This window comes from Monodon monoceros, unplaced genomic scaffold, assembly GCF_005190385.1.
Source record: "Monodon monoceros isolate NGI ecotype Baffin Bay Population unplaced genomic scaffold, NGI_Narwhal_1 Super_Scaffold_11, whole genome shotgun sequence".
NCBI classification, from domain to species: domain Eukaryota; kingdom Metazoa; phylum Chordata; class Mammalia; order Artiodactyla; family Monodontidae; genus Monodon; species Monodon monoceros.
Window position 1 is genome coordinate 129,892,996 of NW_021703767.1, and position 26,758 is coordinate 129,919,753.

Here is a 26,758-nt window from a genome sequence, read left to right on the forward strand (position 1 = left end):
ATTGCTGTGGCTTCTCCCGTTGTGGAGCATGGGCTCTAAGCAAGTGGGCTTCAGTAGTTGTGGCACGTGGGCTCAGTAGTTGTGGCACGTGGGCTGTAGAGCGCAGGTTCAGTAGCTGTGGTGCATGGGCTTAGTTGCTCAGTAGCACGTGGGATCTTCCTGGGCCAGGGCCTGAACCCATGTCCCCTGCATTGGCAGGTGGACTCCCAACCACTGCACCACCAGGGAAGCCCCCATTCTTACATTTCTAATTTTGTTCCAGTTTGATACGTGTTCCCTGAATTGCAATTCTTTGATCCCAAGTAAATGTTTTCTGCTTCATTACTGCCTCCTGGGTTTATGTAGGTTGACAAGGTTTATGGCAAGTAGGGGCAGGGCCAGATAAAGAGGTAGGAGTTGCCTGAACTTGAGGTCTCTGAAACATACAATTATTGCCCCAAACCTATTTCCCCCAAAGATGGGGTTGAAGCCAGTTTATATGCTCAAAGCACCAACCGTCTGGAGAAAGGGTATTCTGCCCTCTCTGCAGAGCTCTGTGTGCACCCTAATCCATAGCGTCCTCAGTACCTTCATGGTTGCTCATGGCACACTCTGTGGACCAGTCTTGGGGGATCACAGGGGCAACCAGCTCAGCAAACTTTGTCAGAGGGCAGCTGGGGGTGCAGCCAGGCAGCGTGAGGGGATGTGGTTCATGCTGCGTCTCATTCCGATAGTACATCTCTATGAAGTACTCCCTGGTGGAGGAAGGTAGAGGAACAGGAGGAAAGACCTCTGTTAGTTCTGTGTTGTTGGACTGCCATTGAATTTCTTTCTACTTAGCCTGTACCATGTCAGCTGAAGGACTAGTGGAAGAATTTATGGGAATGAGTAGATATTAGCCAATTTAGCTGTGGGAAGAGGGGGACTGGGGCAGGTGGGCCAGATTGGGAGGGTGGAAATGGGAGGCCTGGTTTGTTAGATGACCAGGGGCATGTGAGGCAGGGACTGGGATGCTTAGTCAGAGAAGGAGCTGAGGGGCAATGGTTGGGGGAGTTGGGGGTGATTTGGTGAACCTTCAAGTAAGAAGTGGGGCGCAGGTGGGTTGTTGGGTTTTCTTTCTCCTATTCTCTCTCTTTCATGCTTCACATTTGCTCTTTCCTTTTCTTTTTCCTCTCTCAATATTTCTTTCAGTCTTTCCCCTGAATGAATGTATCTTCCCTCTCCTTAACCAGGCCAGAAACATGGAACTGAATAATATATAACATATGTGCTTGAATATACAGCAAGACTTATAAAAATGATACCTCAGAAGGAGGGGGTGGGTGTGTATTCGAGTCCTTACATTTGCTCGTGTTGAGGAGGGCTCTCTCACCACTTTATTTTTTTAAAAAAATACACTGTTTAGGGAAGGACCACTGGCCCAAACCAACCTTGTAAAGCTAGTACAAGCTGCCTATGGAAGTCATTTGCCAAAGAGACAGGAGAGAAATTCAAGTACAGTAACCTCACAACTGCAACTTTTGGATGTTGTTATAAACAAGCCTTTCAAATAAATCACTTTAAGAAACCATATAAACAGTAGTAACCACAAATATTCATTTATATGTTTCTAAAACTTCCCTAATATTATATGAATGAGCACTTATATCTTGGAATAACTTTTTCAGTGGCAGTATCCTTTATATCATGATAATATGGCAAAGATGACTAATAGTCCATCAAAATTCATGATTCTCTTTACATAGAATAAAGTTACAGCTGAGAAGTGAGTACACTTCCCAGACTCCCTTGCAGTCAGGAGGCACCAAGTGACTAATTTTAGCTAGTATCGTAGAATGTAAGTAGAAGTGACATATGCCCCTTCAGGGCTGAGGTGCTTGCTAAGCAGATTGTCTTCTCCACCCTCTCATTCTTTCCTACAAGCTCTCTGCAGGTGAGCACAGCACTCTTGAAGACTGTAGGTCCAAAAGATGGAATCCTGGGTCCCCAAATCACCATGTGTGAATCACACCATGGATGAGTCACTTCCTATTGGCCAGGAACATCTGCATTGGACTGTTAGATGAATGAGAAAGAAATCTCCATTGAGTTAAGCTTCTGAGATTTGAGGTTCATCTGTACAGCAGCCAAAATTACCCTTATTAATTAATATATTTGGAAAACATTTTTAGGGGACTCAAAATTGGCTCCGGTGGTAAAGACACAAGTAAAGGTGCATACAAAGAGTTTGAATAAAAGTGTTTCATAAAATATGAAAGTGAGAAGCACTATTTAACTTAGTGAATTATTTTATATAGTATATGATTTTAAGTTTATGTACGTAACCAAAAATGGAATAGTTTTAGAATATATTTAGCTATCTTATCTACAAACTTAAAAGTTTGTATGTTTAAGGTGGATAAAAATCTAAAAATTCTCTTTTTCTCTATTTTCTCATAGGGATAAAGTGGGATCACCTTACACGGAGGATCCCCTAATTTGCTGGTATATACATATGCCTATATTTGTTAACTTGGGTTCTCCTTGTTCCTAATCTATAAGCAAGCAAGTTTAACTTTTGATACTCCTCTGGAGTGTTAAAAAAAATCTTAATATAACAACAAACTTGACTTCTGCCTGTGAGTGACAGTTGGTTACTTTTTTTTCTGTTGTTCAGTGTCTCTTAGTTGAAAAATACCCCACACTTAATTCATAATATGGATTTATTCAAGGTGGTGAGAGAACGATTCAGTGGGACAAAATGCTGCAGTGACCTAAATAAAAGCAGGCTCAGGACTACCGGGTACAGAAATCAGAGAGGAGGGAGGCTCGAGGAAAGTGGGTAGTTTCTTTTGTCTTATCCCAAAGAGACAGAGCCTACTCCTAGAGCTGATCCTGGAATTTTCACTGGATTTATTGACTCTGTGCCTGAAGCCAGTATTGACAGAGCACTTGTCCACAGTCTTCTCATTCCCATTTTCAGCTCTGTTTGGATTTTCTCCATGTTATGGGATTTGTCTCTCCATTCTGACTCTAGATATTTGAGAGCAAAACTTGCTAAGACCACATTTCAGTTCTATTTCATTATGCTTGGCACCCAGTTAGAGGTTCAACAAAGGATGAACTTACCTCTCCCTAACTGTGCAGAACTCACTTTCTTTGTAAGCAGTGAAGATCTTGGTAGAGAATAGGCCTCTGTGTTGCTATTTTTCTACTCTACAAATTCAGGTGGCCAGAAACCTATAGCCAGGACTATAATTTGCAAAAAGAAATGCAGGGTGCCTTGTTTAAAAATTATTAAGAATTTCAGAATGGTGACACTGGGTCATTAAACCAAGCACGGGCTCTTCTGAGCTCAGGGCCCTGTGTAATTGCAGTCAAGATCGTCCTGACTGCGGCTATGGTGAATGCCGTAAGGGGAGAGCAAAATGCACCTCCCCAGCTAACCCTGAAACAAAAATTTGGGGTCCCTGCCCTAACTTAGCCCCTGCCTTGTTCTTATTCCATCAATAATATTCAAGAGGTCTCTTCATCCCAACGAGAATGCCGGTGTCACAGCAGGTACAAATTTTTGGTATGACCTTGGCTATAGTGACCAACTCTTCCTGGTTTGCCCAGGGGTTTCCTGGTTTTAACAATGAAACTTACATGTTCTGGGAACCTCTCCAGTTCTGGGTAAACTAGGACACTTGGTCTCTCTAAACTTGGCCTCTCTAGTGGGCTTGAGCCAAGCCTTGGTCAGCTGGGGAGGGCCACACCAGATTGCAAAGTGGTGAACACTGAGCAGAGGTTGTACTTTAAGAATCCTACCTGATGGATATGTATTGCCAGAAGCTGCATGGATATGTTTGACATCTTTAATTGAAAGAACATTATTTATAACCATCAACAAACTTAATTTTTCTCTTGGCATCTTTTACCAGCCTGTGTTTTCCAAGAGAACAGTGTAATGTCCTCATCCTTCTTAGAATACCTTAATCTTTTTTAAAAAATGGAATTTCTGTCACTTAGGGTGGTTCTTTCAAATTTTTTGTCTACTGTGTCTGTACATTATTTCCCAATAAAAGTCGTCATGAAAACAAAGAAAATGGAAGTCATGACTAAGCAAAGTGTTACTCACCACCATTCTTCCCTCTGAATATAAAACCAAACCAACCAGACAGACAGACAAAACAAATCTTAAGTCAGTAACAACAATAATGATAACAAAACCTAGGGTCCACTGATATTAATTTTGAAAAACACCTCTTAGACACTTACCCCTTCTCAAAGTACAATTCCGTCAAGTGGCAAGACGCATGGGGAGGAAGGATTCCGTTGTAAACATCTAGCGCCATCTGTAGGGCACTCACAGTAGTGTCATGCTACAGAGATTTGAAACAAACATTTTTGATCTTTATCTCTGGTTCAAATTTACAGTCAACAGACGTGTATCAAGCATTTGTAGAGCACCATGATGGTTTCTGATTCAATTAAATTATCCACACCTCCAATGACTTAAGAAGTAGAGAGGTAAAGGACAAATTTTGATTGTGCATCTACTGGGTGCTAGGCAGTGAGATTTACATACATATAATTATTTCCTTTCAAAAGATGAAGAAACTGAAACCCAAAGGAATTAAGTTACTTGGGTGGAATTCCCTGGCTTTCCAGTGGTTAGGACTGTGCACTTTCACTGCTGAGGGCCCGGGTTCAATCCCTGGTAGGGGAACTAAGATCCCACAAACCTCATGGCATGTCCAAAAAAAAAAAAAAAAAGAAGAAATTTAGTAACTGGCTTTATGTCATATATCTCCAAAGTGACAGAAAGTAAAATCCGAGCCAAGTCTTCTGATTTTGTCCTATGCCTTCCCCAGTAGAACATCTCTCTCTTTTAGCCTGTTTCATTGATTTTCATTAAATTTTAAAATAATTTGGCATACATTAATGCTAGATTATATATTTTTTACAGATTAGCATCATCTGTGATTTTAAAGTTGGGGAAGAATATATGAAGTTACAAATGTTTAGACAGAATAAAATGTAAGGAAGTAGAGTGTGTAGCTTAAAAAGAATTGTTAAAGGTTTATCTCGGAATAGCTGGAAGGCATAGGAGACTGGTTTTCAGCCCCAGTTTTGCCACCTATTAGTTATCTAATCTTAAGAAATCCTCAATTTTCATATCTACAAAATGGGCATAACATTTGGTTGCCTAAACTCTATGGCAAAATATACATACTCAAAGGGATTAGAACTGATTTACTAGAGAAAAAGAAAAAAAAGGAGTGACAGATTTATGACTTGCCAAAAGTCACACAAGTTAGAACTGGAAACCAGATTAGAAACTAGAAACACTGACAGAATCAATTAATTTCAGGCCTGCCTTTATCAAAGAAGCACTGCATTCTGTTCCCTCCATGAGCTCGTTCTCTAGTCTATACCATTTAGAACCCCAGATGATAGACTCCCTGTATCCTTAATAATCTCTTCCATCTTCTTGCAGAATGAAACCATGGCTTTCTCCAGCCAGACCACATCTGAGAAATCCTCTGTCCTGCAGAAGTGGATGGGAGACCGACTTAGCCCTCCATGTCCTGTTTCCCTGCTCATCCCAGACTCAAGGGACACCCATTTCAGTGCATAGTACATCTCTAGACTTCTCCCCCAACAATGCCTCTTTCCCTGGCTCCTGCTCCGAGATGGATGCCTTCTCCAAGATCTCTCTCTCTTTCCTTTCTATACCCAACTGTAGCTCTGACTTCAAGTTGTAGCTTTCCTTCCCTTTCCTTCTTATATCCCCTTTACTATCTGAAGTTTCCTCTTGGATGCAGCTGGCATTTCAAACCCAACTGCCTAATGGTACATTCACCTGACCCATGACCACCTCTATTAATGGTTCCACCTTCCTTCCAGTCATTGAGACTTGAAACATTTACCTTCATCTGTGGCTTACCTTCCAGATAATTGCCCTCCGCCCACATTCCAATTCATCACCAAGTCTGTACACTCAGCTTTCCTTGTAATTCTCCTATCACTTTCCCCCTCCTGTTTCTGTTCTGGTTTTAGTTTGGAACAGAAGTGATGTTTCCCTTCTCTGAGGCACCAAAGCACTGGCTTGTATGACACTGCGATTCTGCTTTGCATGGTATTTATGTGCTTACTTTTCTTCTTGTCAGTATTGAACTGTAAATTCCTTGAGAGCCAGAATTATGTATTTAATTTTAAAGAATTTGAACAGCGAAATGATGATGAAGAAGATGAAGGCCCCTCCTGAAAGAACTCACACACTTGAATAAACAGATGCTGAATGGGAACAAAATACTTACTGCAGAATATATAATGAGTTTTCTGTGGTTCAATGGCTGAGTTGCACTCTTCATGTGATAGAGAATTTCTTTGACCAGGACACCTTAAAGAAGATAGATCAACAATTGAGCTGAACCAAATATGGGCTTATATTTTAGTTCATAAGCTTTTTGTTCATTCATACAGAGATTCTCTCTGCCAGGATTCTTAAGACTTAAGAAGAGAGGGCAAGAACTCATTTTGGTGGAGCATCTGCTGTGTGCTAATAGTATGATTTGTATACATTATTTCACTGAATCCTGACTTCTATCCCCATTCATAAGTGAGGAAGCTGAGGCTCAGAGCCATTAAGTGACTTACTCAGCTGGGGAAGGAGAGCTGGATTGGCATGTTAGGACTTTAGTATACCAGATTTTGTTAAAACTCAAGTTAGGAGGTTGATGAACTTGGAATTTCAGACAGGTTTTTACAGATAGTTGTTAGCCATTGCTCTTGTCCAGGGCAGGTCTGAAATCACAGGGTGGCACGCACCTCTCTGTCTTCATCCCTCTGGCAGCCACACCTGTGAGAGGCCAAGGGAGAAAGCAGCTCTCTGGATGTCTGCAAGGGTGCAGACTGTCTTCTGTGGACCATTGCTCCAGGTTACTCTGGGTGTCACTATTAGGGGGGCAGCCAGCACTTTTAGTTTTCATCTGAGGGCTCCATCTGTCATCAATAGAGGAAAGCTTTTGCCCTTTGCGTTTGTTGCTCCTGAGGTGGTAAAAGGCACACAGACACGGCACAGAGTCTCCATCCCATCAGCAGACACTGAGGCTGAGGATACCTCATGGTGCAGGTGCTGTCCTGAGGACGTGCTGCCCCAGGGGCTTCCACACCATCCACCGAGGACTCCTTGTGTCTCTGTTGGTCATCTCTCTACAGTGCATGTGGTGTCCTCACTTAAGGATGACCAGTTTTCTTTTGTAATGAGCAGGGCATTGATGTTAACAGAAGATTATGATACCAGACTCTGTGGTCCACTCAGCAAATCACGTACTGAGCAGCTACGATGGGTGAATCAGACATGGTCCCTGTCCTCAAAAAGCTCATAAAACAGTGAGAAGAGACTGTCTATTGGTCTGTGTACCAATAAGCACAATAAAAAAGGGAGGTGATCTGCTCTTTCCGTGGGTGCTAGGGCTTCCTTGACTAGGAATAGAGGGAACTATAGGCTGCACTTCCCACAGGTCTGCACCTTTCTGCTTCAGGGAAGGTTGCCTTCTGGGAGCCCTTCAGAGCTTAGGCTTGATCTTCGGGCCATGATGGAACTAAACTCTGTGGCCGAGTTTCTGGGAGTCATGACAGCCACCTTCAATCAGCAACTTGTCCCTTGTCAGCAGGTGTCTTTGCAGCAGCTTTCAGTGTTGATGACGGAATAGATCAGCTCTTGGTTCTGGGGTGCTTGTGCAACTTGTCCCAGGAGAAAATAGGGGTAACTATCATAATAATCCACAGGCTCTGGCATGCCAATAGTCATGGTGTTTTTTTGGTTTTTTTGTTTTTTGGGTTTTTTGCGGTATGTGGGCCACTGTTGTGGCCTCTCCCGTTGTGGAGCCACAGGCTCCAGACACGCAGGCTCAGCGGCCATGGCTCACGGGCCCAGCTCCTCCGTGGCATGTGGGATCTTCCTGGACCGGGGCACGAACCCGTGTCCCCTGCATCGGCAGGTGGACTCTCAACCACTGCGCCACCAGGGAAGCCCACTAGTCATGTTTTATAGGAGGGGAAACTGAGGCTCAGAGAGGTTCAGCAACTTGTCCAAGATCATACAACTTGTAAGTAGAGGGGCTGAGTTTCACTGAACTCAGCATGTCCAGCTTCAAAACCTTGGTCTTAATTATTAGGCCTCACTGTAGCTAGCTTCTAAGTTCCCTGGTGCATCATTTATTAAATCTGCATACATTAGACAGAATACTATTGATTTGAAGACATAAACTTCACTTCTCTCACTATTGGGCTATATCAGGAGTTGGCAAACTTGTTCTATAAAGGGCCAGTAGTACATGCTTTAGGCTCCGTGGGCCAGGTGTTCTGTCACAACCATTAATTCTCAAGTGGAAGCACAAAAGCAGCCAAAGATACTACCTAAATGCATGAGTGTGGCTGAGCTTCAACAGCATTTTATTTACAAAAAATAGGCAGCAGCCTGGATTTGGCCTGCAGGCTGTTGCCTGCCGACATCTGATGTATAGCAAGAAACAATTTGCATTAACACAAACAGGACCAGCCATATATCCCTAAATTAGCCTTAGGAATTAGCCTAGAGATTTTCTTGTGTGTATGGGGGTGTGTTGTGGGGGAAGGCAATGGGAGCAGGATATTACTGAACAGTGTCACCCTTGAAACCAAGTGATGGAACAGAAGTTTTGGCAAAGGTAAGAAGATGCCAGTCAAAGTCCTGATGTTCCCTTGTGTCTCTGTCTCCCAGACTGTACATGCTTTCTCTGCAGGGTTGGGTTCAGGTGCTTCATAACAAGCGTGTAGTTGACAAATCTCTCTTGCCTTGCCAGATCTGAACAATATGCTGAGCTTGTGTCTTGGCAGGAATCACTAAGGAAACAATTTCCTGGCTTATCAATAGCACTGGGCTTCCCCTAGAAAATGGGACAGGTGTATGCATATGAGTGCCAGTCCTTATAGAGTCCAAGACCCAGAGACCACCTTAGGGAAGGACTCTGATAGACAAATCTAGTTTAGTGAACTCATCAGATGGGGAAACTGAGACCCAGAGAGGGGAAGTGACTTCCTCAAAATGCAATCTCTAGTAGCCAAGGGAAATAAGTAAAGGAAATATGAAGCAAGCTGCTGGGAAAACCCCCATCTTATATTCGGATACAGGCCCCTGCATTTATTAACAGATTCTAGTCAACCCCTACCTGGCTTTCCCTGCCCTTTTCTTCACCATCTCCTACATCTAGAGAAGTGCTTCTGAAACTTTATTGTACATGTGAGGTATCTAGGGATTTCATTAAAATGCAGATTCAGATTCAGCTAGTCTGAGGTGGGGCCTAGGATTCTGCATTTCTTTCTAGGGGCTTGGCGATGCTGACGTTGCTGGTCCATGGACTGCATCTTTAGTAGTGAGGGGATGAATTCCTGAGCCCATCATGACTAGGTTGGGGAAATGAAGAATCTTGTCTCTACCATCTGATGCATTTGGCCACCATACTGCTGGTTCCTGCTGGTTCAGGAATGAGATCTGGTGTTTATGTGGCCAATGAGGCCCAACTTTCACCCTCTGCATCCTTTGTTGTTTGGTACGTAAGATTGAGTTGGGTCTTGGGCTCTGTTCCTACACACAGTCTGTGTCCTGCCTGCTAATTTTTCCTAAGACACTAGATTCCATCTATGACTCATATCTGGATGCTCTCCCATCCCCAGGGTCTGGGTCTTGTGGTTCATGCCCTCAGCACGGAGTGAGGACTTGTACATTCTCATCAAGTCTCTCTCTGCACTGTGCAACCAGGGCTCTGTAACAGCAGGTCTGCAACACTATCACATCATTCATGACCACTGCCCTAAATTATTTGTCCCAAGGTACTTTGTTCACCTCATATGAAATTACTCCCAACCATCCTGACTTCATACCTCATTAGCTGTTCTAGTACAGCTTACTTCACTCTTTATATGAGCTTTTGCAGCTATAATTGACTCCTCTCCTGGCTGGTGACTTGAATTCTTTCTCTAGCTCTGCAGCCCTGAGTGAACATCCTCCCAGTCTGGTCCAACCCCCAGGATGCTTTGTCTCTGTATTCTCCTGGGGGTCTGCTGAACTTGTCCAACCTCATGGTGAATAGTGTCCGGCAATTGTTGGAGTCCTAATGTGATTGTACTGTTTTCTTCAAAGTCTCTAGAGTATATGACTCAGAACATCTCCTGTGACTTAAATTTTCTTCATTGTTATGACAGCCTGACATAATAGATGTCTTTCTCTCCATCTTTAGTTTTAATGTCTACATTAACAACACAGGTTCAGACCTGTCATATCCTCAGGGGTCTTGGCCTGCCACTCAGCTGCCCTCAGAGCCTCAGCATTTATCCCCATCCTGCCTGATCTTGGCTTCTTTCTTCGACCCATCTATCCTGATTACAAGGGCTGGGCTCCTTCATTATGATTAGAGGTCCTGTTCTACAGAGGGCCAAATCCAGCTGAGAAGAGGCATCACTGAGAAGCAAACATCTTTCAACACCAATGGAAAAATTTAAGCTGTGTCATTAGCTTGTCAATTGCAATAGGTATTAATCTACAGGGCATAATTAGCCTGCAAAGTTTACTTTGTATTAACTGTATTAACTGTATTACTGTATTAACTTTAACAGTGGCTACCACCAAGGGTTTTAGGAAAACAGGCCACTTTTGCTATACCTCCCACTTGAAAAATTCACCCTATAGGCCACCAGACACAATTGATTTTTATGTGCCTCAGATATAAAATCCATGATTCTTTGATCTGGAAAGGATGAAAAGTATCATTTAGCTTTAGCCCAAAGCTTCTGTTTTCCAGATGGGAAAACTAAGGCTCAGAGTGGGTAATATTAATGATCATAAAAACACATAATGTTTGATAGTGTATTATGTATCAGGTACTATTTGTGGTAAGCCTTTGGAATACATACATTCATTTTAATCCTTACTACTAAAGAAGTGGGTATTATTATTGTCCCCAATTTGCAGAATGGAAACTGGTACAGGTGTGATTACGTGTCTAATTCAAGGTCACATAACTTATTAACGGTGGGACCAGGACTCAGACCCAGATCACTTAACCACAATGCTTCTCTCATTTTTAAAATACTTACCCCCCTGCAGTCTAGATTTCTCTTTCTGCCTGTGAATTCCATAGAGGGACAGGAGGGACAATTCTGATATTTCTCCAACTTAGTCATGGTGTCCTCTGTGGCCCAGGAGGGTAAAGTGAAATTGTGAACACCCTGTAGCAAAGACAAAGGAAGAAAATGTATATTTTTATTTCTGACTGTCCTCTTTACTGACTTTTTAATCCCCCTTCCCCCAAAAAAGTACTGGGTCCAGCCTTTCTTGGGAGAGAGGGAGATTTCATGAAAGAGGAGATCAAAGTGAAGTAGCCTACAGAAGAATTAAGTGAGAGAGAAGTAAAAAAAAAAAAAAAAAAAAAAGTAATGTGGCCACAACTTGGAATAGCTCAGATCAAACTGTAGTAAGGGAAAAAAAACCCCAAGACTTGAACCAGAAAGTGGGTTATTGTTTTTATTGAAGACTCTTTTATAAGACTAACAAATCTTCCTTGAAACAGATGCTGATGATAAAGTGAAAATATTGGGAATGTCGCGTGTGCTTGGGTCAATGAACTCTAACATAGAGGGGTGCAAACTGTGTCATTTGCTATCAATATGGAACTATGAAAGTAATTGTCGTCCCCAGACACTCACAATGACCTCAAAATCAGAGGTGTATAGGAGTCTTGTGGCTGGTCAGAATTTTGCCCCAAGATTCAGTGAACTGGCTGGGAAAACAGGATTATAGAGTTTTCCTTTTGGCCAGCAGGTGTAGAATGGTGATTGAGAAAAACATCATGAAGCCTGAAAAAATAGTAATTTATCTAGCTAAAAAGGTTATTTCACATGCATTGTATAGCAAAAGAGAAATTCTTTCCTGATAAAGCAATTTTAATAGCCTGGCTTAAAGTTGGCTTGCTTATTTCTACATACAGAAATCAGGTAATTTTTTTTCTTCTTCTTTCTGTACAACAGTATTGCTTTTTTCATTAAAGTCTATTTAATGAAATGGAGCCCAGCGTTCCTGAGTAACTGAAAAATAAGTTAAGTGGTAAGGCACAGAAAAAGCAATTTTGTCTAAAATTTCTTTTTTTTTTAAGATTTTTTTCTTGATGTGAACCAGTTTTAAAGTCTTTATTGAATTTCTTACAATATTGCTTCTGTTTCATGTTTTGGTTTTTTGGCCATGAGTCATGTGGGATCTTACTTCTCCAACCAGGGATAAAACCCACACTTCCTGCATTGGAAGGCAAAGTCTTAACCACTGGACCACCAGGGAAGTCACTGCTAATAATTTTCTAAAGGGTGTATACATAAATCAGAGAGAGAAGAAGTCAGAATTTTCAAGTTAATATAAAGAAGTCTTGACTTATGTTTCAATGTCAAAGGAAGTCTAAATAATACATCTGTATAAAAGCAAAAGAAAATGTATTCATCTGTTTCAAAATACATAAATCATAAAATCAGATGGTAAGTTAATCTTTGATATTTTTTCTTTTACCTCACAAAATAAAGGGTCGTAGACTTTACTCCAAATTCCAAAAAGGTCCTGGTCATGGTATCCTGTAAATTTTGGCAAGATTTCTATAAAATCCTGAAACACACACAGAGGGAAGAAATTTTTACACCAGGGTTTCTCGACTTGGGCATTATTGATATTTGGGCTGGATAATTCTTTGCTGTGGGGCTACCCTGTGCACTGTAGGATGCTCAGCAGCATCCCTGGCCTCTACCAACTAGATGCCACATCATCCCTAGTCCCTCAGTTGCAACAACCCAAAATGTCTCCAGACATTGACAAAGGGTCCCTGTGAGGCAAACTTGCCCCCATTGAGAACTGCTGTTCTTCACATGAAAGTGCGCCAGTAATACTGGCTAAGTGCACCAAAGACTTTTACAAATGCTAATTGATCATTTCTTATTATTACATTAAAAATGTGGGCACCTGCTGGCTTACTGCCACATGTTCCTGGTTTGTCCTGGAATCAGACTGAAGTGCACTGCATCAAATTCATCTTGGAAGTAGGTGAAGTATAACTCACATGTAAATGAGTGGAAGGTGAGAAGGGAAAGCATGTCTCAGACCAAAGCACCCCAGGAAGACACAACAGAAACTGGGTCTGGTATCTGGCTATAAATGTGGGATTTGGATGGGATGCAAACATTTCTCTAGGTTCTGTATTATTTTTGGATTGTCATTGTAATGAGACCCATTGGTCAGCTGTCTGCATGATGAATTGGTAGCAATTTCTGGGAAGCCTTTGGAAGATACTGTTTGTCTGATGAATAAATTTTCTAGGAAAATATAATTTGCTGATATTAACCCAAATGGATTTCCATAAAATAAACAGAAATAATTATTAAAGAGCCCACAACTTCCCCCAACAAAACAGAACAAAACAAAACAAAAGCTCCATGGCCAGGTAATTTTATTGGGAAATTCTACCAAGCTTTGTGCTATTTTAACTGACCTGGAGCATAATAAAAGAAAGAAAACTTCCAAAAAATTTGTATAAGCATTGATACTGACAAAGAATTACCAGAAAAGAAAACTATTGTCCAAAGTTACTTTGAATATCAGTGTAAAAAATTATATTAACAGATAATTCAATATCATACTAAAAAAAGGGGGGTTTGAATCTAGACATGTAAAGATAGTTCAATAATAGTAAATCTATAAATATAATTAATCTTAGTAATTGATCCAAGAGAAAAATAACTTGATTTTACTAAAAATGTTGAAAAGACCTTTAAAAAAATTAAACACCAATATTGACAAAAACACTCAAGAAAATAGGAAATATAGCTAATTCCTTAACTTGATAAAAGTATGTCTATTTGGTCCAAAAGCCAGAATGCTTAATAGGGAAATACTTCTAAAATCAGGAGTAAGACAAAGATACCCACTACCAATACTATTATGTAATAATGGACTGTAAGTACTGGCCAGTACAAATAGGCAAAATAAATAAGAGGTATAAATATTGGAAAAGTAGACATAAGCCATGATTTTTTTGCAGATCTTATAAGCCTGGAACAAACTTAACAAAAAATATAAAGACCTATATGAAGAAAACCTTAAAACAATCTTGACGATAAGAACAAATAGGAAAATGTATCATGTTCTTGGAAAGGAAGACTCAACAAATTTGCAACAAAGTTGCAAATTCTCCCTAAGTTAATTTATATATTTAATATAACCCCAACAGAAACACTGAAAAGTTAAATGAAAACATACCCATGAAAACTCAGAAAAAGTAGAGAATGAGGGAGAGAATATGTAATATGCTTTAAATATTAAAGCATATAAAATTTTTAATAATTATAACAGTGTGGTTTTGGCTAATAAAATGAAAGAATAATTAAAAAGAATAAAAATTCTAGAAATAGACCTTAGACATATGGGAATTTTAATATGTAACAGCTCAAATTAGTGGGGAAAAGATGAACTACTCAATAAACAGTGATAGAGCAATTAGGTAATATTCTGGAAAAAACTTCAGCAGGATACATACCTCACACCTAACACCAGTATAAACTGTAAATGGGTCCTAAATGTAAAAATGAAGCTATAGTAGAATTATAAGAAAGCATTGCAGACTTCCTTTATAACCAAGGAGTGGCTAAGGCTTTTCTAAATATGACTACAAATATACAAACCATAGATGGCTATATCAGCACACTTACAACCATGTGGCAAAAACACTGTAAACAAGTCAATAGGCAAACAATAAAAAGAGGGCCATTTGTATCCCAGGAAAAAAAAAAGTTAAGAGAGAGAAAGCTCCTAAAACTTTATAAAAAGAAGAAAACCAATAACCCAAAAGAAAAATGGTGAAGGGATATGAACAGAATAGGAAATACAAATGGCTTTTAACTAGACGAAGATACCCAAAGCTCACTCATCGTAAGAGAAAAGTACTACAGCACAGTGTTCTATAATAGTGATGATACTGGTCTTTCTTGTCTCATTCCTGATTTTGGAGGGAATGCTTCTAGTGATACCATCTTTCACTTACAGATTGGCAAATATCCTCATAGTTGTCTACACACTGTTCGGAAGGCTGTGGAGAAACAGGCACTCTTATGTATTTCTGATGGGAGTACAAATTGGTATAACCTGATTGAAGGGTAATTTGATAATATTCAAATTGTCCCAGAACTTCCACTATTTCTGCATACCACTAAATAACACATTTTTTAACCTTATAAGGATGCAGCCTCTTTTGGAATTCCTCTGATTTCAAAGTCTTCCTCTCAAGTTCTTGAAAACGAGAGCAGTTCCTGAAAGGCAGGTATAGCAACTGAGGAAAAAGAGAAATCGTAAATTTTGTATTAGTCAAAAGAACTAAAGAAGCTGCAGCCATAAGGTGTAAAGTGACCTGAGTAAAAGATTCAAATGTGTTTTGAGCTGAATGGAATTCTAAAATTGAGGAAAAACAGATCAATGATCGGCTGGTCTTAAATAGTAGGATATATACCCAGAACTCAAAATCTTTTTCATTTCATGAACTTGCCTAAATAGAACTGTGCTATTGGTAAATATTCACACTTCCCAGTTTTTCCTGGGAAATGATAACAATTATCTTGCTTCCTTCCAGACCTCTTTCATTTCTAGCACTAGATGTACATCTATGTGCATGCGTGCACACACATACACACACACAAACACAAACACAAGTACAGAGAAGTGAATTAGAGGTTCCAGAAAGAATCTTAAGAGATCGATTCACTGAAATACGTTCTTGCAAATTTGCAGACTGTTAAAATAAGGGAACATAATAAACACATAGAAAAATATATTTGAAAACCTATTATGAGGACAAAATAATCATCCAAAAATGAGTTTAAATTTGACAATCTTTTGTGGTTTTAATTATAATCTATAGGCTGGTGACTCCCAAGTTCATTTTGTTGCTCTTACTTTCCATCTGAGCTAGTCCTGTATTTTCAGCCTTTGGTGGATATCACCAGTTGGATGTTCTCTTCATCCTCAAATTTGACATGTACAAACCTGAACTCCACTTCTTCATTTTTAACAATTTCCTTTTTGTAATCTCTCTACTTTTGCCAATGATGAAATTTATCATCCTGCTTCATAGACTAATCACTTTTGCCTGTCTATTTTCAAAACACAGTTGACCTTGAACAATGCAGAGGTTACGGCAGTTAACCCACACACAGTTGAAAATCTGAGTGTAGTTTCACAGTCTGTATCCACTGTTCTGCATCTGGGGGAGTCGACCAACTGGGGATCATGTAGTACTGTAGTACGAATTTATTGAAAAAATTCACATATAAGTGGACCCGTGTAGTTGAAACCCTCGTTGATCAAGAGACAACTGTATATCCAAAATAGACCCCTTTTCTTTACTTTCATTTTCCCCTCCCAGTCCAGACCACCATAATCTATGTTTCAACTACTGTAAGAGATTCCTATGTGATCAGTTTGCATCACAATTCATCCTCCACACAGCAACTACACTAATCCTTTTTATTTTATTTTTGTAAATGCTAATATCAATATTTTAAAAGCATCAATCAGATCATGCCATTCTGTAGTTTATAACTTTCACTGGCTTTCCATTTTACTAGGAATAAAATCCAAACTCATGCCCTAGTGACCTTTTTGTCCTGCTTTCCTACTGCTGCTCCCTCACTCACTCCTCTCCAGCAACACTGGGGGCCTTCTTGCTGTCCCCTGAACACACAGGCTGGGGGTCTCTGTGTTCCCTGCCTGAGACACTCCCCCCACTCCAGCTCTTCTAGACATCCTGCCCAGCCACTATCACATTACCTTGTTTTATTGCCTTCAAGGAACTCACTGCCATTTGAAATTACTGTATTTATTTTCTTCTTTATCATCCTATCATTCCTATAAAATATAAACTCGAGGATATCCAGAGTCTTGTCTATCTTGTTCACTGCTGTGCTGTCAAAGCCTAGAACAGGGCCTGGCATATTAGTACCTACTCAAAAACCATTTTATTTTTGTAAGTTGCTTCCTTGTCACCTTCTTCTGTGTCGCCTTGTCTTACTTCGCCTTCCTTCCCCTGACGTCTTTACCATCTAATTTCAGGCCTTCACGTCCTCACTCCTGCATGACTTCAACAGTTGTTTTCAGAGAGCTCAGTATCTTCCCTCCAAGCCACTGTCAGACAAATGCCCCAAAGCACTGCTCATTGTGTGTGTGCACAGTACTGAAGGAGGTACACAGTTTTTCTACATCCCCTGCTTTACATCTAAATTTCCCTCCCTGGCTTTCACATTTTCCATAGGAGAAATGACACTGTTGAGGGAAAAAGCACAGGACTATTAATTTAAAGGTCTAGGTTTTAATGAATTACTTAACCTTTCTAGACTTTCGTTTTCTCATCTCACATATTGAAAGAATCAGGCTGAAAATGGAATAATCACCTAAACGTCTGTCCAGAATTTTGCAGGTTACAAAGTCATTTCCTTTTCTTAACTGAGGTGGTTTTCACAAATCCCTGTGAAGAATTTAGGTGGGTACTGTTGTTCCCATTTTACAGAAAAGGAAACTGAGGTGCAGGGAAGTTACTCAAGGTCAAGTATCTGAAGTGGTAGGTGGCTCTCAGACTCAGGTTTTCCCAGCTCTAAATTCAGCCCTCCATCTACATCACACTGCCTTTGTCTCAAGATTCCTTCTGGCTATTAAATTTGGATTCTCTAACCTGTGCCTGACACACTTATTCAGTCTTATTTTCATTCTTTCTAAATATGAACTCTGAACACAGAAGGACAACCACTCTACCTTGACTCAAAGCTAAGCTTTTGGGCTGCACTGCTCTCCTTTCCTACCCTCCTCCAAGATCTGGTTCAAGTTCTCACTCTGTCCATGAAGACGAATGACTGCCCTTTGGTAGCTCCGAGTATGTCTTATTCTCTGAATTCCTCCAGCATGTGCAGCTTGTTCTTGAAATCATTGCCCTCCACTTGCATTGTATTCTACACACTTCACAAGTGTGAATCTTTTTTCATCAAATGGATTATAAATTAGGGAAGAAAACTGGCCTCATATTTCTCTTCTATTTCTGTATAGCAGTTAGCAAAGTTCTAGGAATAACTTTGGTTGATTGATTGATTTTGTTAAATTTTCTAGTTGATGTTAGAGAGAATTGTTTTCATCTTAGTAGGTAGCAGGAAGCCACAGGTAGACAATCTTGCTTGTTTCTTTCTCCCTCTTCCTCACTCTCCCTGTTCTTCCTCTTCTAATAGCACCTGCATTCTCTTTACTATGTAATTTAATCATTATCTTTCAAGATTAAAGGTTAGACAGCTACCCTGGTCTATATTGGCTAAATTTGGTGCTTCCTTCCAGTCTTTGTAGAAAAGGCTGTGGTAAAAGTGAAATTTTTTCTTTTTGGAAGAAAATATTCACAAGCTCCTAAGAACACTGATAATCATAATGATTCCCTTCTGATTCTTTGATGGAAAGAGGCATAAATAAATCATCCTAGCTTTTCAGGAAACAGCAGAAAATTTGACTGGAGTAGATTTACCTAGAGTGAGGTTGACTGTGTTAACCTCTTTCTACAAAGCAAGTGGGAAAAATTCTTAAGTCACCAGTTTTGGCAATTAAGTCAAATTTCTTGGTAACCCACCCCAGAGCTCTCTGAGCAACATTCTAGGTCTGGTAGTCATGCTAAGCCTCAGTCATAAAGAGAGGAGATGGTCATGTTATAATGTGACTGCAGGGGAATTAGGAAGGGTTCCTTGTCCCAAACTATTTCCTTCACACAGTCCTAAATTCCACATCTGGAAGATTAGTTAGACTTATTTATTACTATTTTAAAAAATAGCAATACCTCTGAAAAGATAAGAGTTCTTGGTCAGTCCCACCTAGTGTAAATAAATTTGAGAGTTTCTCTCAAACAACCTCATTTAGGCAACTTGGTTTATGGTACTTGTTCTCAGACTTAGCTGTCCACTAGAATCATCTAGGGAGATTTTTTAAAAGTATTGATGCCTAGGTCCCACCTTCAGAGATTCTGATTTATTATGGCATGTGCCCGGGGCATCAGGATTTTAAAAAATTTCCAGGTGATTCTAACAGGCAGCTAACTTTGAGAACCACTAGTTTACACTAAAGGAAACTGCTCTGGAATGAGATCAGCCTGGTTCTAGTCTCAGTAGTGAAGTTTATCAGCTGTGTGACTTTGGATCTATTTTGTTTGACTTCTCGAGCACTTTTTTCCCTGGCTGGAAAAGAAGGACAATAATATTGTCCATTCAAGATTGTTATGAAAGGTAAATATGATGACACATATAACGTGTTGGGCACTATTACGTAATCAGATCTTTCTTTTTTACCCTGCCTAGGAATGGGGATTGCCAAAAGTTGAAAGACTAGCAAAACAAAGTGGATAATAAAGCTCTAAAGAGAAATTCTGTTCCTACTCCCTTCTGTTAGGACTTTCTATGTCCTTTGCACCTTTATTTAGGAAAGAATTAAGACTGCACAGCCCATGAAGTGTCCAGACTCCCAACTCCACAAGTCCTGAGCAGCCTGCCTTCCTTCTTCCAGAACCAATGAAATCCCCGTTTTCCATAATACTGACCCGATCTTCAGAAACCGGGACTGTGTGCACTGGGATGGGCTGCCAGGGTAGGCTGGGATTCCAGACGCTGATACCTTCTGGGGGAAATAGGGCTGCAAGGTTTGTCATAGCACTCATCAAAGCCCGGTCAATATCCGTGCTTCGAACAAAAACCTAGAGTGGGAAAATCAAAGCAGAATCCAATAGAGAGGAACTGCAGGGTTTTTTTTTTTCCTATGGAGCTAATAGTGTATTTCAGAAAGGGCAGAACACCTACACCAAAATATTAGCAGACATTGTGGTAGCATCATGATCATAATACCTATTATGGAAGAGACAATATTATGAGCATGCCATGGCATAAAGCAACCTGGTATGCCAACAGCTGAATTGACAAAAGAGTCCAATCAAGTGGTGGCTACTTGCCAAGCCTAAGTATTTACCGTAGGTGTCCATGTTGAACTTACTTATATTCATACATTTTTTTAAGGAGTACATTTGTAAACAAGACATCTTACTTTTATAAGTTCCTTGAGAAATAGGGAACTTTTACAAATACATTATGCTAAACTATTTCAAGGGGCAAGGTTCCCTCTATTAGCTTCCCAACTTACCTGTTCATGTTTATAGGACTTGTTCAAGAATTTTTCATATCGTTTCCTTATATATTGTCCAAGTTCATAATGCTGCTCCATGCCCAGCTATGGGAACAAATAAAAGCAAAAATTAGTGAAAGTAAGTTCTGTGAAGCTATGTGTCGATCAAAACAGGCAATTCTATACAATTTTCCTACAGTTACTAGTCACTAGGGGTGACTTGATCATGATCAGAAATTGTTGAGGCTAAGCATTAGTGCTTCTCTTTCCACAATCAAAACACATTTTACACTTTTTAGATCCCAGGTAACTGTGCAAAACACTTTCCCAGATATGAGTAAAGTAGTTATATTGTTTCAATATGTAACAATCCCACAGAGTTTCCCATGAGACTCATCAGTAACTTGGTGAAATCCAACCAACCTGAGTGAGTTGGCCAAATCCTTGTGGCCATGAGGATTCCTTAATGGGGTCGTTAGGAAAGGTTTCGATGGGACTTCGGTCTCCGTGCCTAAGAACCTGAAAATAGATTGAGGTAGTAATGTTACAAACTTAACTTAGGTGTTTTGCCTCTTCTCATAATGATAGATTTTTCTTCTAAACCTCTGGTTCTCCACCTTGGCTATTCATTGGAATCACCTGGAGAGTTAAAAAAAATTCTGAGGACTGGATCCCACCCCTTGTGATTCTAGTTTAATTAGTTTGGGATGCATCAGGGTATTAGGATTTTAAAGACCTCCCCAAGTAAATCTCAGGTTAAGAACTGCTGTTCTAAGTTCAGTAACACGTTCTAAAGGCTCATCATCTTGTTATTCACATTACATGAAACACAGGAAAACTGTTAGTGAACTGTTATTGTTTCAGGTAATGTGAATAACAAGATGATGAGCCATTAGGAGTCAGGAGACCCACACGTGGAGACCGGTTTACACATCAGACAGGACAAGAAGGAACACAAAGCTTAGCAAGATCACTTTATTGTCAAAAAACTCTGATGAGAAGTATTTCTTCCTGAATTATGATTAGAGTAATAATAGTGTTAACATTTTGACATATCTTAATAGTGGCTTTAAAATGCTACATACAATTTGTGACCATCTTGAGCCAATGATTTATTAGTTTTTAGGAGGTTAGAGATAAAGGACTTGCCAGTGGAAGATTAAAAAATCTAATTTTCAACAATTTAAGAACACCCTACTGAATTTGTATACATGTCATCATGCTTTTTTTTAACACCTTTATTAGAGTATAATTGTTTTAAAATGCTTTGTTAGTTTCTGCTTTATAACAAAGTGAATCAGCTATACATATACATATATCCCCATATCTCCTCCCTCTTGCATCTCTCTCCCACCCTCCCTATCCCACCCCTCTCAGTGGTCACAAAGAACCTAGCTGATCTACCTGTGCTATGCGGCTGCTTCCCACTAGCTTTCGGTTTTACATTTGGTAGTGTATATATGTCCATGCCACTCTCGCACTTGGTCCCAGCTTACCCTTCCCCCTCCCCATGTCCTCAAGTCCATTCTCTACATCTGCGTCTCTAGTCCTGTCCTGCCCATAGGTTTTTCAGAACCTTTTTTCTTTCGATTCTATATATATGTGTTAGCATACGGTATTTGTTTTTCTCTTTCTGACTTACTTCACTCTGTATGACACCTCACTCAGTTTTGTTTCTTTTTATGACTGAGTAATATTCCATTGTATATATGTGCCACATCTTCTTTATCCAGTCATCTGTTGATGCATACTTAGGTAGCTTCCATGTCCTGGCTATTGTAAATAGAGCTGCAATGAATATTGTGGTACATGACTCTTTTTGAATTATGGTTTTCTCAGGGTATATGCCCAGTAGTTGGATTGCCGGGTCACATGGTAGTTCTATTTTTAGTTTTTTAAGGAGCCTCCATACTGTTCTCCATAGTGGCTGTATCAATTTACATTCCTACCAACAGTGAAAGAGGGTTCCCTTTTCTCCACACCCTCTCCAGCATTTATTGTTGGTAGATTTTTTTTTTTTCTTTTTGCGGTATGCGGGCCTGTCACTGTTGTGGCCTCTCCCATTGCAGAGCACAGGCTCTGGACGCGCAGGCTCAGCGGCCATGGCTCATGGGTCCAACCGTTCCACGGCATGTGGGATCTTCCCGGACCAGGGCACGAACCCGTGTCCCCTGCATCGGCAGGTGGACTCTCAACCACTGCGCCACCAGGGAAGACCTGTTGGTAGATTTTTTGATGATGGCCATTTCACACTGGTGTGAGGTGATACCTCATTGTAGTTTTGATTTGCATTGCTCTAATGACTAGTGATGTTGAGCATCCTTTCATGATTTTTTGGCAATTTGTGTATCTTCTTTGGAGAAGTATCTGTTTAGGTCTTCTGCCCATTTTTGGATTGGGTTGTTTGTTCTTTTCATATTGAGCTGCATGAGCTGCTTGTAAATTTTGGAAATTAATCCTTTGTGAGTTGCTTCATTTGCAAATATTTTCTCCCATTCTGAGGGTTGTCTTTTCGTCTTGTTTATGGTTTCCTTTGTTGTGCAAAAGCTTTTAAGTTTCATTAGGTCCCATTTGTTTATTTTTGTTTTTCTTTCCATTTCTCTAGGATGTGGGTCAAAAAGGATCTTGCTGTGATTTATGTCATAGGGTGTTCTGCCTATGTTTTCCTCTTAAGAGTTTTATCATGTCTGACCTTACATTTAGGTCTTTCATCAATTTGAGTTTACCCCAGGAATGCAAGGATTCTTCGATATATGCAAATCAATCAACATGATAGACCATATTGACAAACTGAAGGAGAAAACCCATATGATCATCTCAATAGATGCAGAGAAAGCTTTTGGCTTGTCCTCACAGTGAGCCTCAGCCGCCCCCCCCACCTCTGCAGGAGACCCTCCAACACTAGCAGTTTCCTTTACACAAGTTGGAAAGATGACTACTCCCCAAATTACAGCTAAAACCATACGACAGCTTGCTCAATCATCTTCAGTCTCCATTGCCTACCAATATACATCAGAAATACATCTACACGTGGAACAACTCCTACAGAACACCTACTGAAAGCTGGCAGAAGACCTCAGACCTCCCAAAAGGCAAGAAACTCCCAACATACCTGAGTAGGGCCAAAGAAAAAAGAATAAACAGAGACAAAAGAATAGGGACGGGACTTGCACAAGTGGAAGGGAGCTGTGAAGGAGGAAAGGTTTCCACACACTGCAAAGGCCCTTCACGGGCAGAGACTGCGGGTGGCGGAGGGGGGTAGTTTCAGAGCTGCAGAGTAGAGCACAGCAACAGGGGTGCGGAGGGCAAAGTGGAGAGATTCCCGCACAGAGGATCAGTGCCGACTGGCACTCACCAGCCTGAAAGGCTTGTCTGCTCAACAGCCGGGGCAGGCGGGGCTGGGAGCTGAGGCTCGGGCTTCGGTTGGAGCGCAAGGAGAGGACTGGCAGCGTGAACACAGCCTGAAGGGGTTAGTGTACCACAGCTAGCTGGGAGGGAGTCCGGGGAAAAGTCCGGACCTGCCGAAGAGGCAAGAGACTTTTTCTTCCCTCTTTGTTTCCTGGTGCGCGAGGAGAGGGGATTAAGAGTGCTGCTTAAAGGAGCTCCAGAGACAGGTGCGAGCCGCGGCTAACAGTGCGGACCCCAGAGACAGGCATGAGACGCTAAGGCTGCTGCTGCCACCACCAAGAAGCCTGTGTGCGAGCACAGGTCACTCTCCACACCTCCCTTCCAGGGAGCCTGTGCAGCCCGCCACTGCCAGGGTCCCAGGATCCAGGGACAACCTACCCGAGAGAACGCACTGCGCGCCTCAAGCTGGTGCAACGTCCCGCAGGCCTCTGCCGCCGGAGGCTCGCCGCGCATCCGCACCCCTCCCTCCCCCAGGCCTGAGTGAGCCAGAGCCGCCGAATCAGCGGCTCCTTTAACCCCATCCTGTCCGAGCGAAGAACAGACGCCCTCCGGCGACCTACATGCAGAGGCAGGACCAAATCCAAAGCTGAACCCCGGGAGCAGTGCGAACAAAGAAGAGAAAGGGAAATCTCTCCCAGCAGCCTCAGGAGCAGCGGATTAAAGCTCCACAATCAACTTGATGTACCCTGCATCTGTGCAATACCTGAATAGACAACGAATCACCACAAATTGAGGAGGTGGACTTTGAGAGCAAGATTTATTATTTTTACCCCTTTTTGTGATTATGTATATGCTTCTGTGTGAGATTTTGTCTGTATAGCTTTGCTTTCACCTTTTGTCCTAGGGTTCTATCCCTCCATTTTGTTTGTTTTTTTACTTAAAAAAATTTTTTTTCTTAATAAATATATTTTTATTTTAATAGCTTTATTTTATCTTACCTTAATTTATTTTATTTTATCCTCTTTCTTTCTTTCTACATTTTCTCCCTTTTATTCAGAGCCATGTGGATGAAAGGCTCTTGGTGCTACAGCCAGGAGTCAGTGCTGTGCCTCTGAGGTGGGAGAGCCAACTGCAGGACACTAGTCCACAAGAAACCTCCCAGCTCCATGTAATATCAAACGGCGAAAATCTCCCAGAGATCTCCATCTCAACAACAACACCCAGCTTCATTCAACGACCAGCAAGCTACAGTGCTGGACACCCTATGCCAAACAACTAGCAAGACAGGAACACAACCCTACCCATTAGCAGAGAGGCTGCCTAAAATCATAAGTCCACAGACACCCCAACACACACCAGCAGATGTGGACCTGCCCACCAGAAAGACAAGATCTAGCCTCATCCACCAGAACACAGGCACTAGTCCCCTCCACCAGGAAGCCTACACAACCCACTGAACAAACTTTAGCCACTAGGCACAGACACCAAAAACAACGGGAACTACGAACCTGCAGTCTGCAAAAAGGAGACCCCAAACACAGTAAGATAAGCAAAATGAGAAGAAAGGAAAACACAGAGCAGATGAAGGAGCAAGATAAGAACCCACCAGACCTAACAACTGAAGAGGAAATAGGCAGTCGACCTGAAAAAGAATTCAGAATAATGATAGTAAAGATGATCCAAAATCTTGGAAATAGAATAGAGAAAATGCAAGAAACATTTAACAAGGACCTAGAAGAACTAAAGGTGAAACAAGCAGTGATGAACAACACAATAAATGAAATTTAAAAGACTCTAGATGGGATCAATAGCAAAATAACTGAGGCAGAAGAGCGGATAAGTGACCTGGAAGATAAAATAGTGGAAATAACTACTGCAGAGCAGAATAAAGAAAAAAGAATGAAAAGAACTGAGGACAGTCTCAGAGACCTCTGGGTCAACATTAAACGCAACAACATTTGAATTATAGGGGTTCCAGAGAGAGAAAAAGAAAGAGACTGAGAAAATATTTGAAGAGATTATAGTTGAAAACTTCCCTAATGTGGGAAAGGAAATAGTTAATCAAGTCCAGGAAGCACTGAGAGTCCCATACAAGATAAATCCAAGGAGAAACAAGCCAAGACACATATTAATCAAACTGTCAAAAATTAAATACAAAGAAAACATATTAAAATATATTAAGACATATTAAAAGAACAAGGGAAAAACAATAACAGACAGGAGAATCCCCATAAGGTTAACAGCTCATCTTTCAGCAGAAACTCGCAAGCCAGAAGGCAGTGACAGGACATATTTAAAGTGATGAAGGAGAAAAACCTACAAAGAAGATTACTCTACCCAGCAAGTATCTCATTCAGATTTGATGGAGAAATTAAAACCTTTACAGACAAGCAAAAACTGAGAGAGTTCAGCACCACCAAACCAGCTTTACAACAAATGCTAAAGGAACTTCTCTAGGCAAGAAACACAAGAGAAGGAAAAGACCTACAATAACAAACCCAAAACAATTAAGAAAATGGGAATAGTAACATACATATTGATAATTACCTTATATGTAAATGGATTAAATGCTCCCACCAAAAGACACAGACTGGCTTAATGGATACAAAAACAAAACCCATATATATGCTGTCTACAAGAGACCCACTTCAGACGTAGAGACACATACAGACTGAAAGCGAGGGGATGGAAAAAGATATTCCATGCAAATGGAAACCAAAAGAAAGCTGGAGTAACAATTCTCATATCAGACAAAATAGACTTTAAAATAAAGACTATTAGAAGTGACAAAGAAGGACACCACTTAATGATCAAGGGATCGATACAAGAAGAAGATAAAACAATTGTAAATATTTAGGCACCCAACATAGAAGCACCTCAATACATAAGGCAAATACTAACAGCCATAAAAGGGGAAATCGACAGTAACACATTCATAGTAGGGGACTTTAACACCCCAGTTTCACCAATGGACAGATCATCCAAAATGACAATAAATAAGGAAACACAAGCCTTAAATGATACATTAAACAAAATGGACTTAATTGGTATATATAGGACATTCCATCCAAAAAGAACAGAATACACAGTTTTCTCAAGTGCTCATGGAACATTCTCCAGGATAGATCATATCTTGGGTCACACATCAAGCCTTGGTAAATTTAAGATAATTGAAATTGTATCAAATATCTTTTCCGACCACAACACTATGAGACT

At 40.7% G+C, this 26,758-nt stretch overlaps 1 protein-coding gene across 1 annotated transcript in view; it reads right to left on the reverse strand.

Moving 5' to 3' along the window:
• Nucleotides 1-544: 544 nt before the first annotated feature.
• ACPP (acid phosphatase, prostate) overlaps nt 545-26,758 on the reverse strand; it is a 39,108-nt gene continuing 12,894 nt past the window's right edge. Inside the window, 10 exon segments of the mRNA XM_029214816.1 lie at nt 545-734; nt 4,219-4,322; nt 6,264-6,346; nt 11,083-11,157; nt 11,160-11,214; nt 12,539-12,631; nt 15,243-15,341; nt 19,620-19,772; nt 20,213-20,299; nt 20,618-20,713. Coding sequence (XP_029070649.1) covers nt 545-734; nt 4,219-4,322; nt 6,264-6,346; nt 11,083-11,157; nt 11,160-11,214; nt 12,539-12,631; nt 15,243-15,341; nt 19,620-19,772; nt 20,213-20,299; nt 20,618-20,713 — 1,035 coding nt within the window.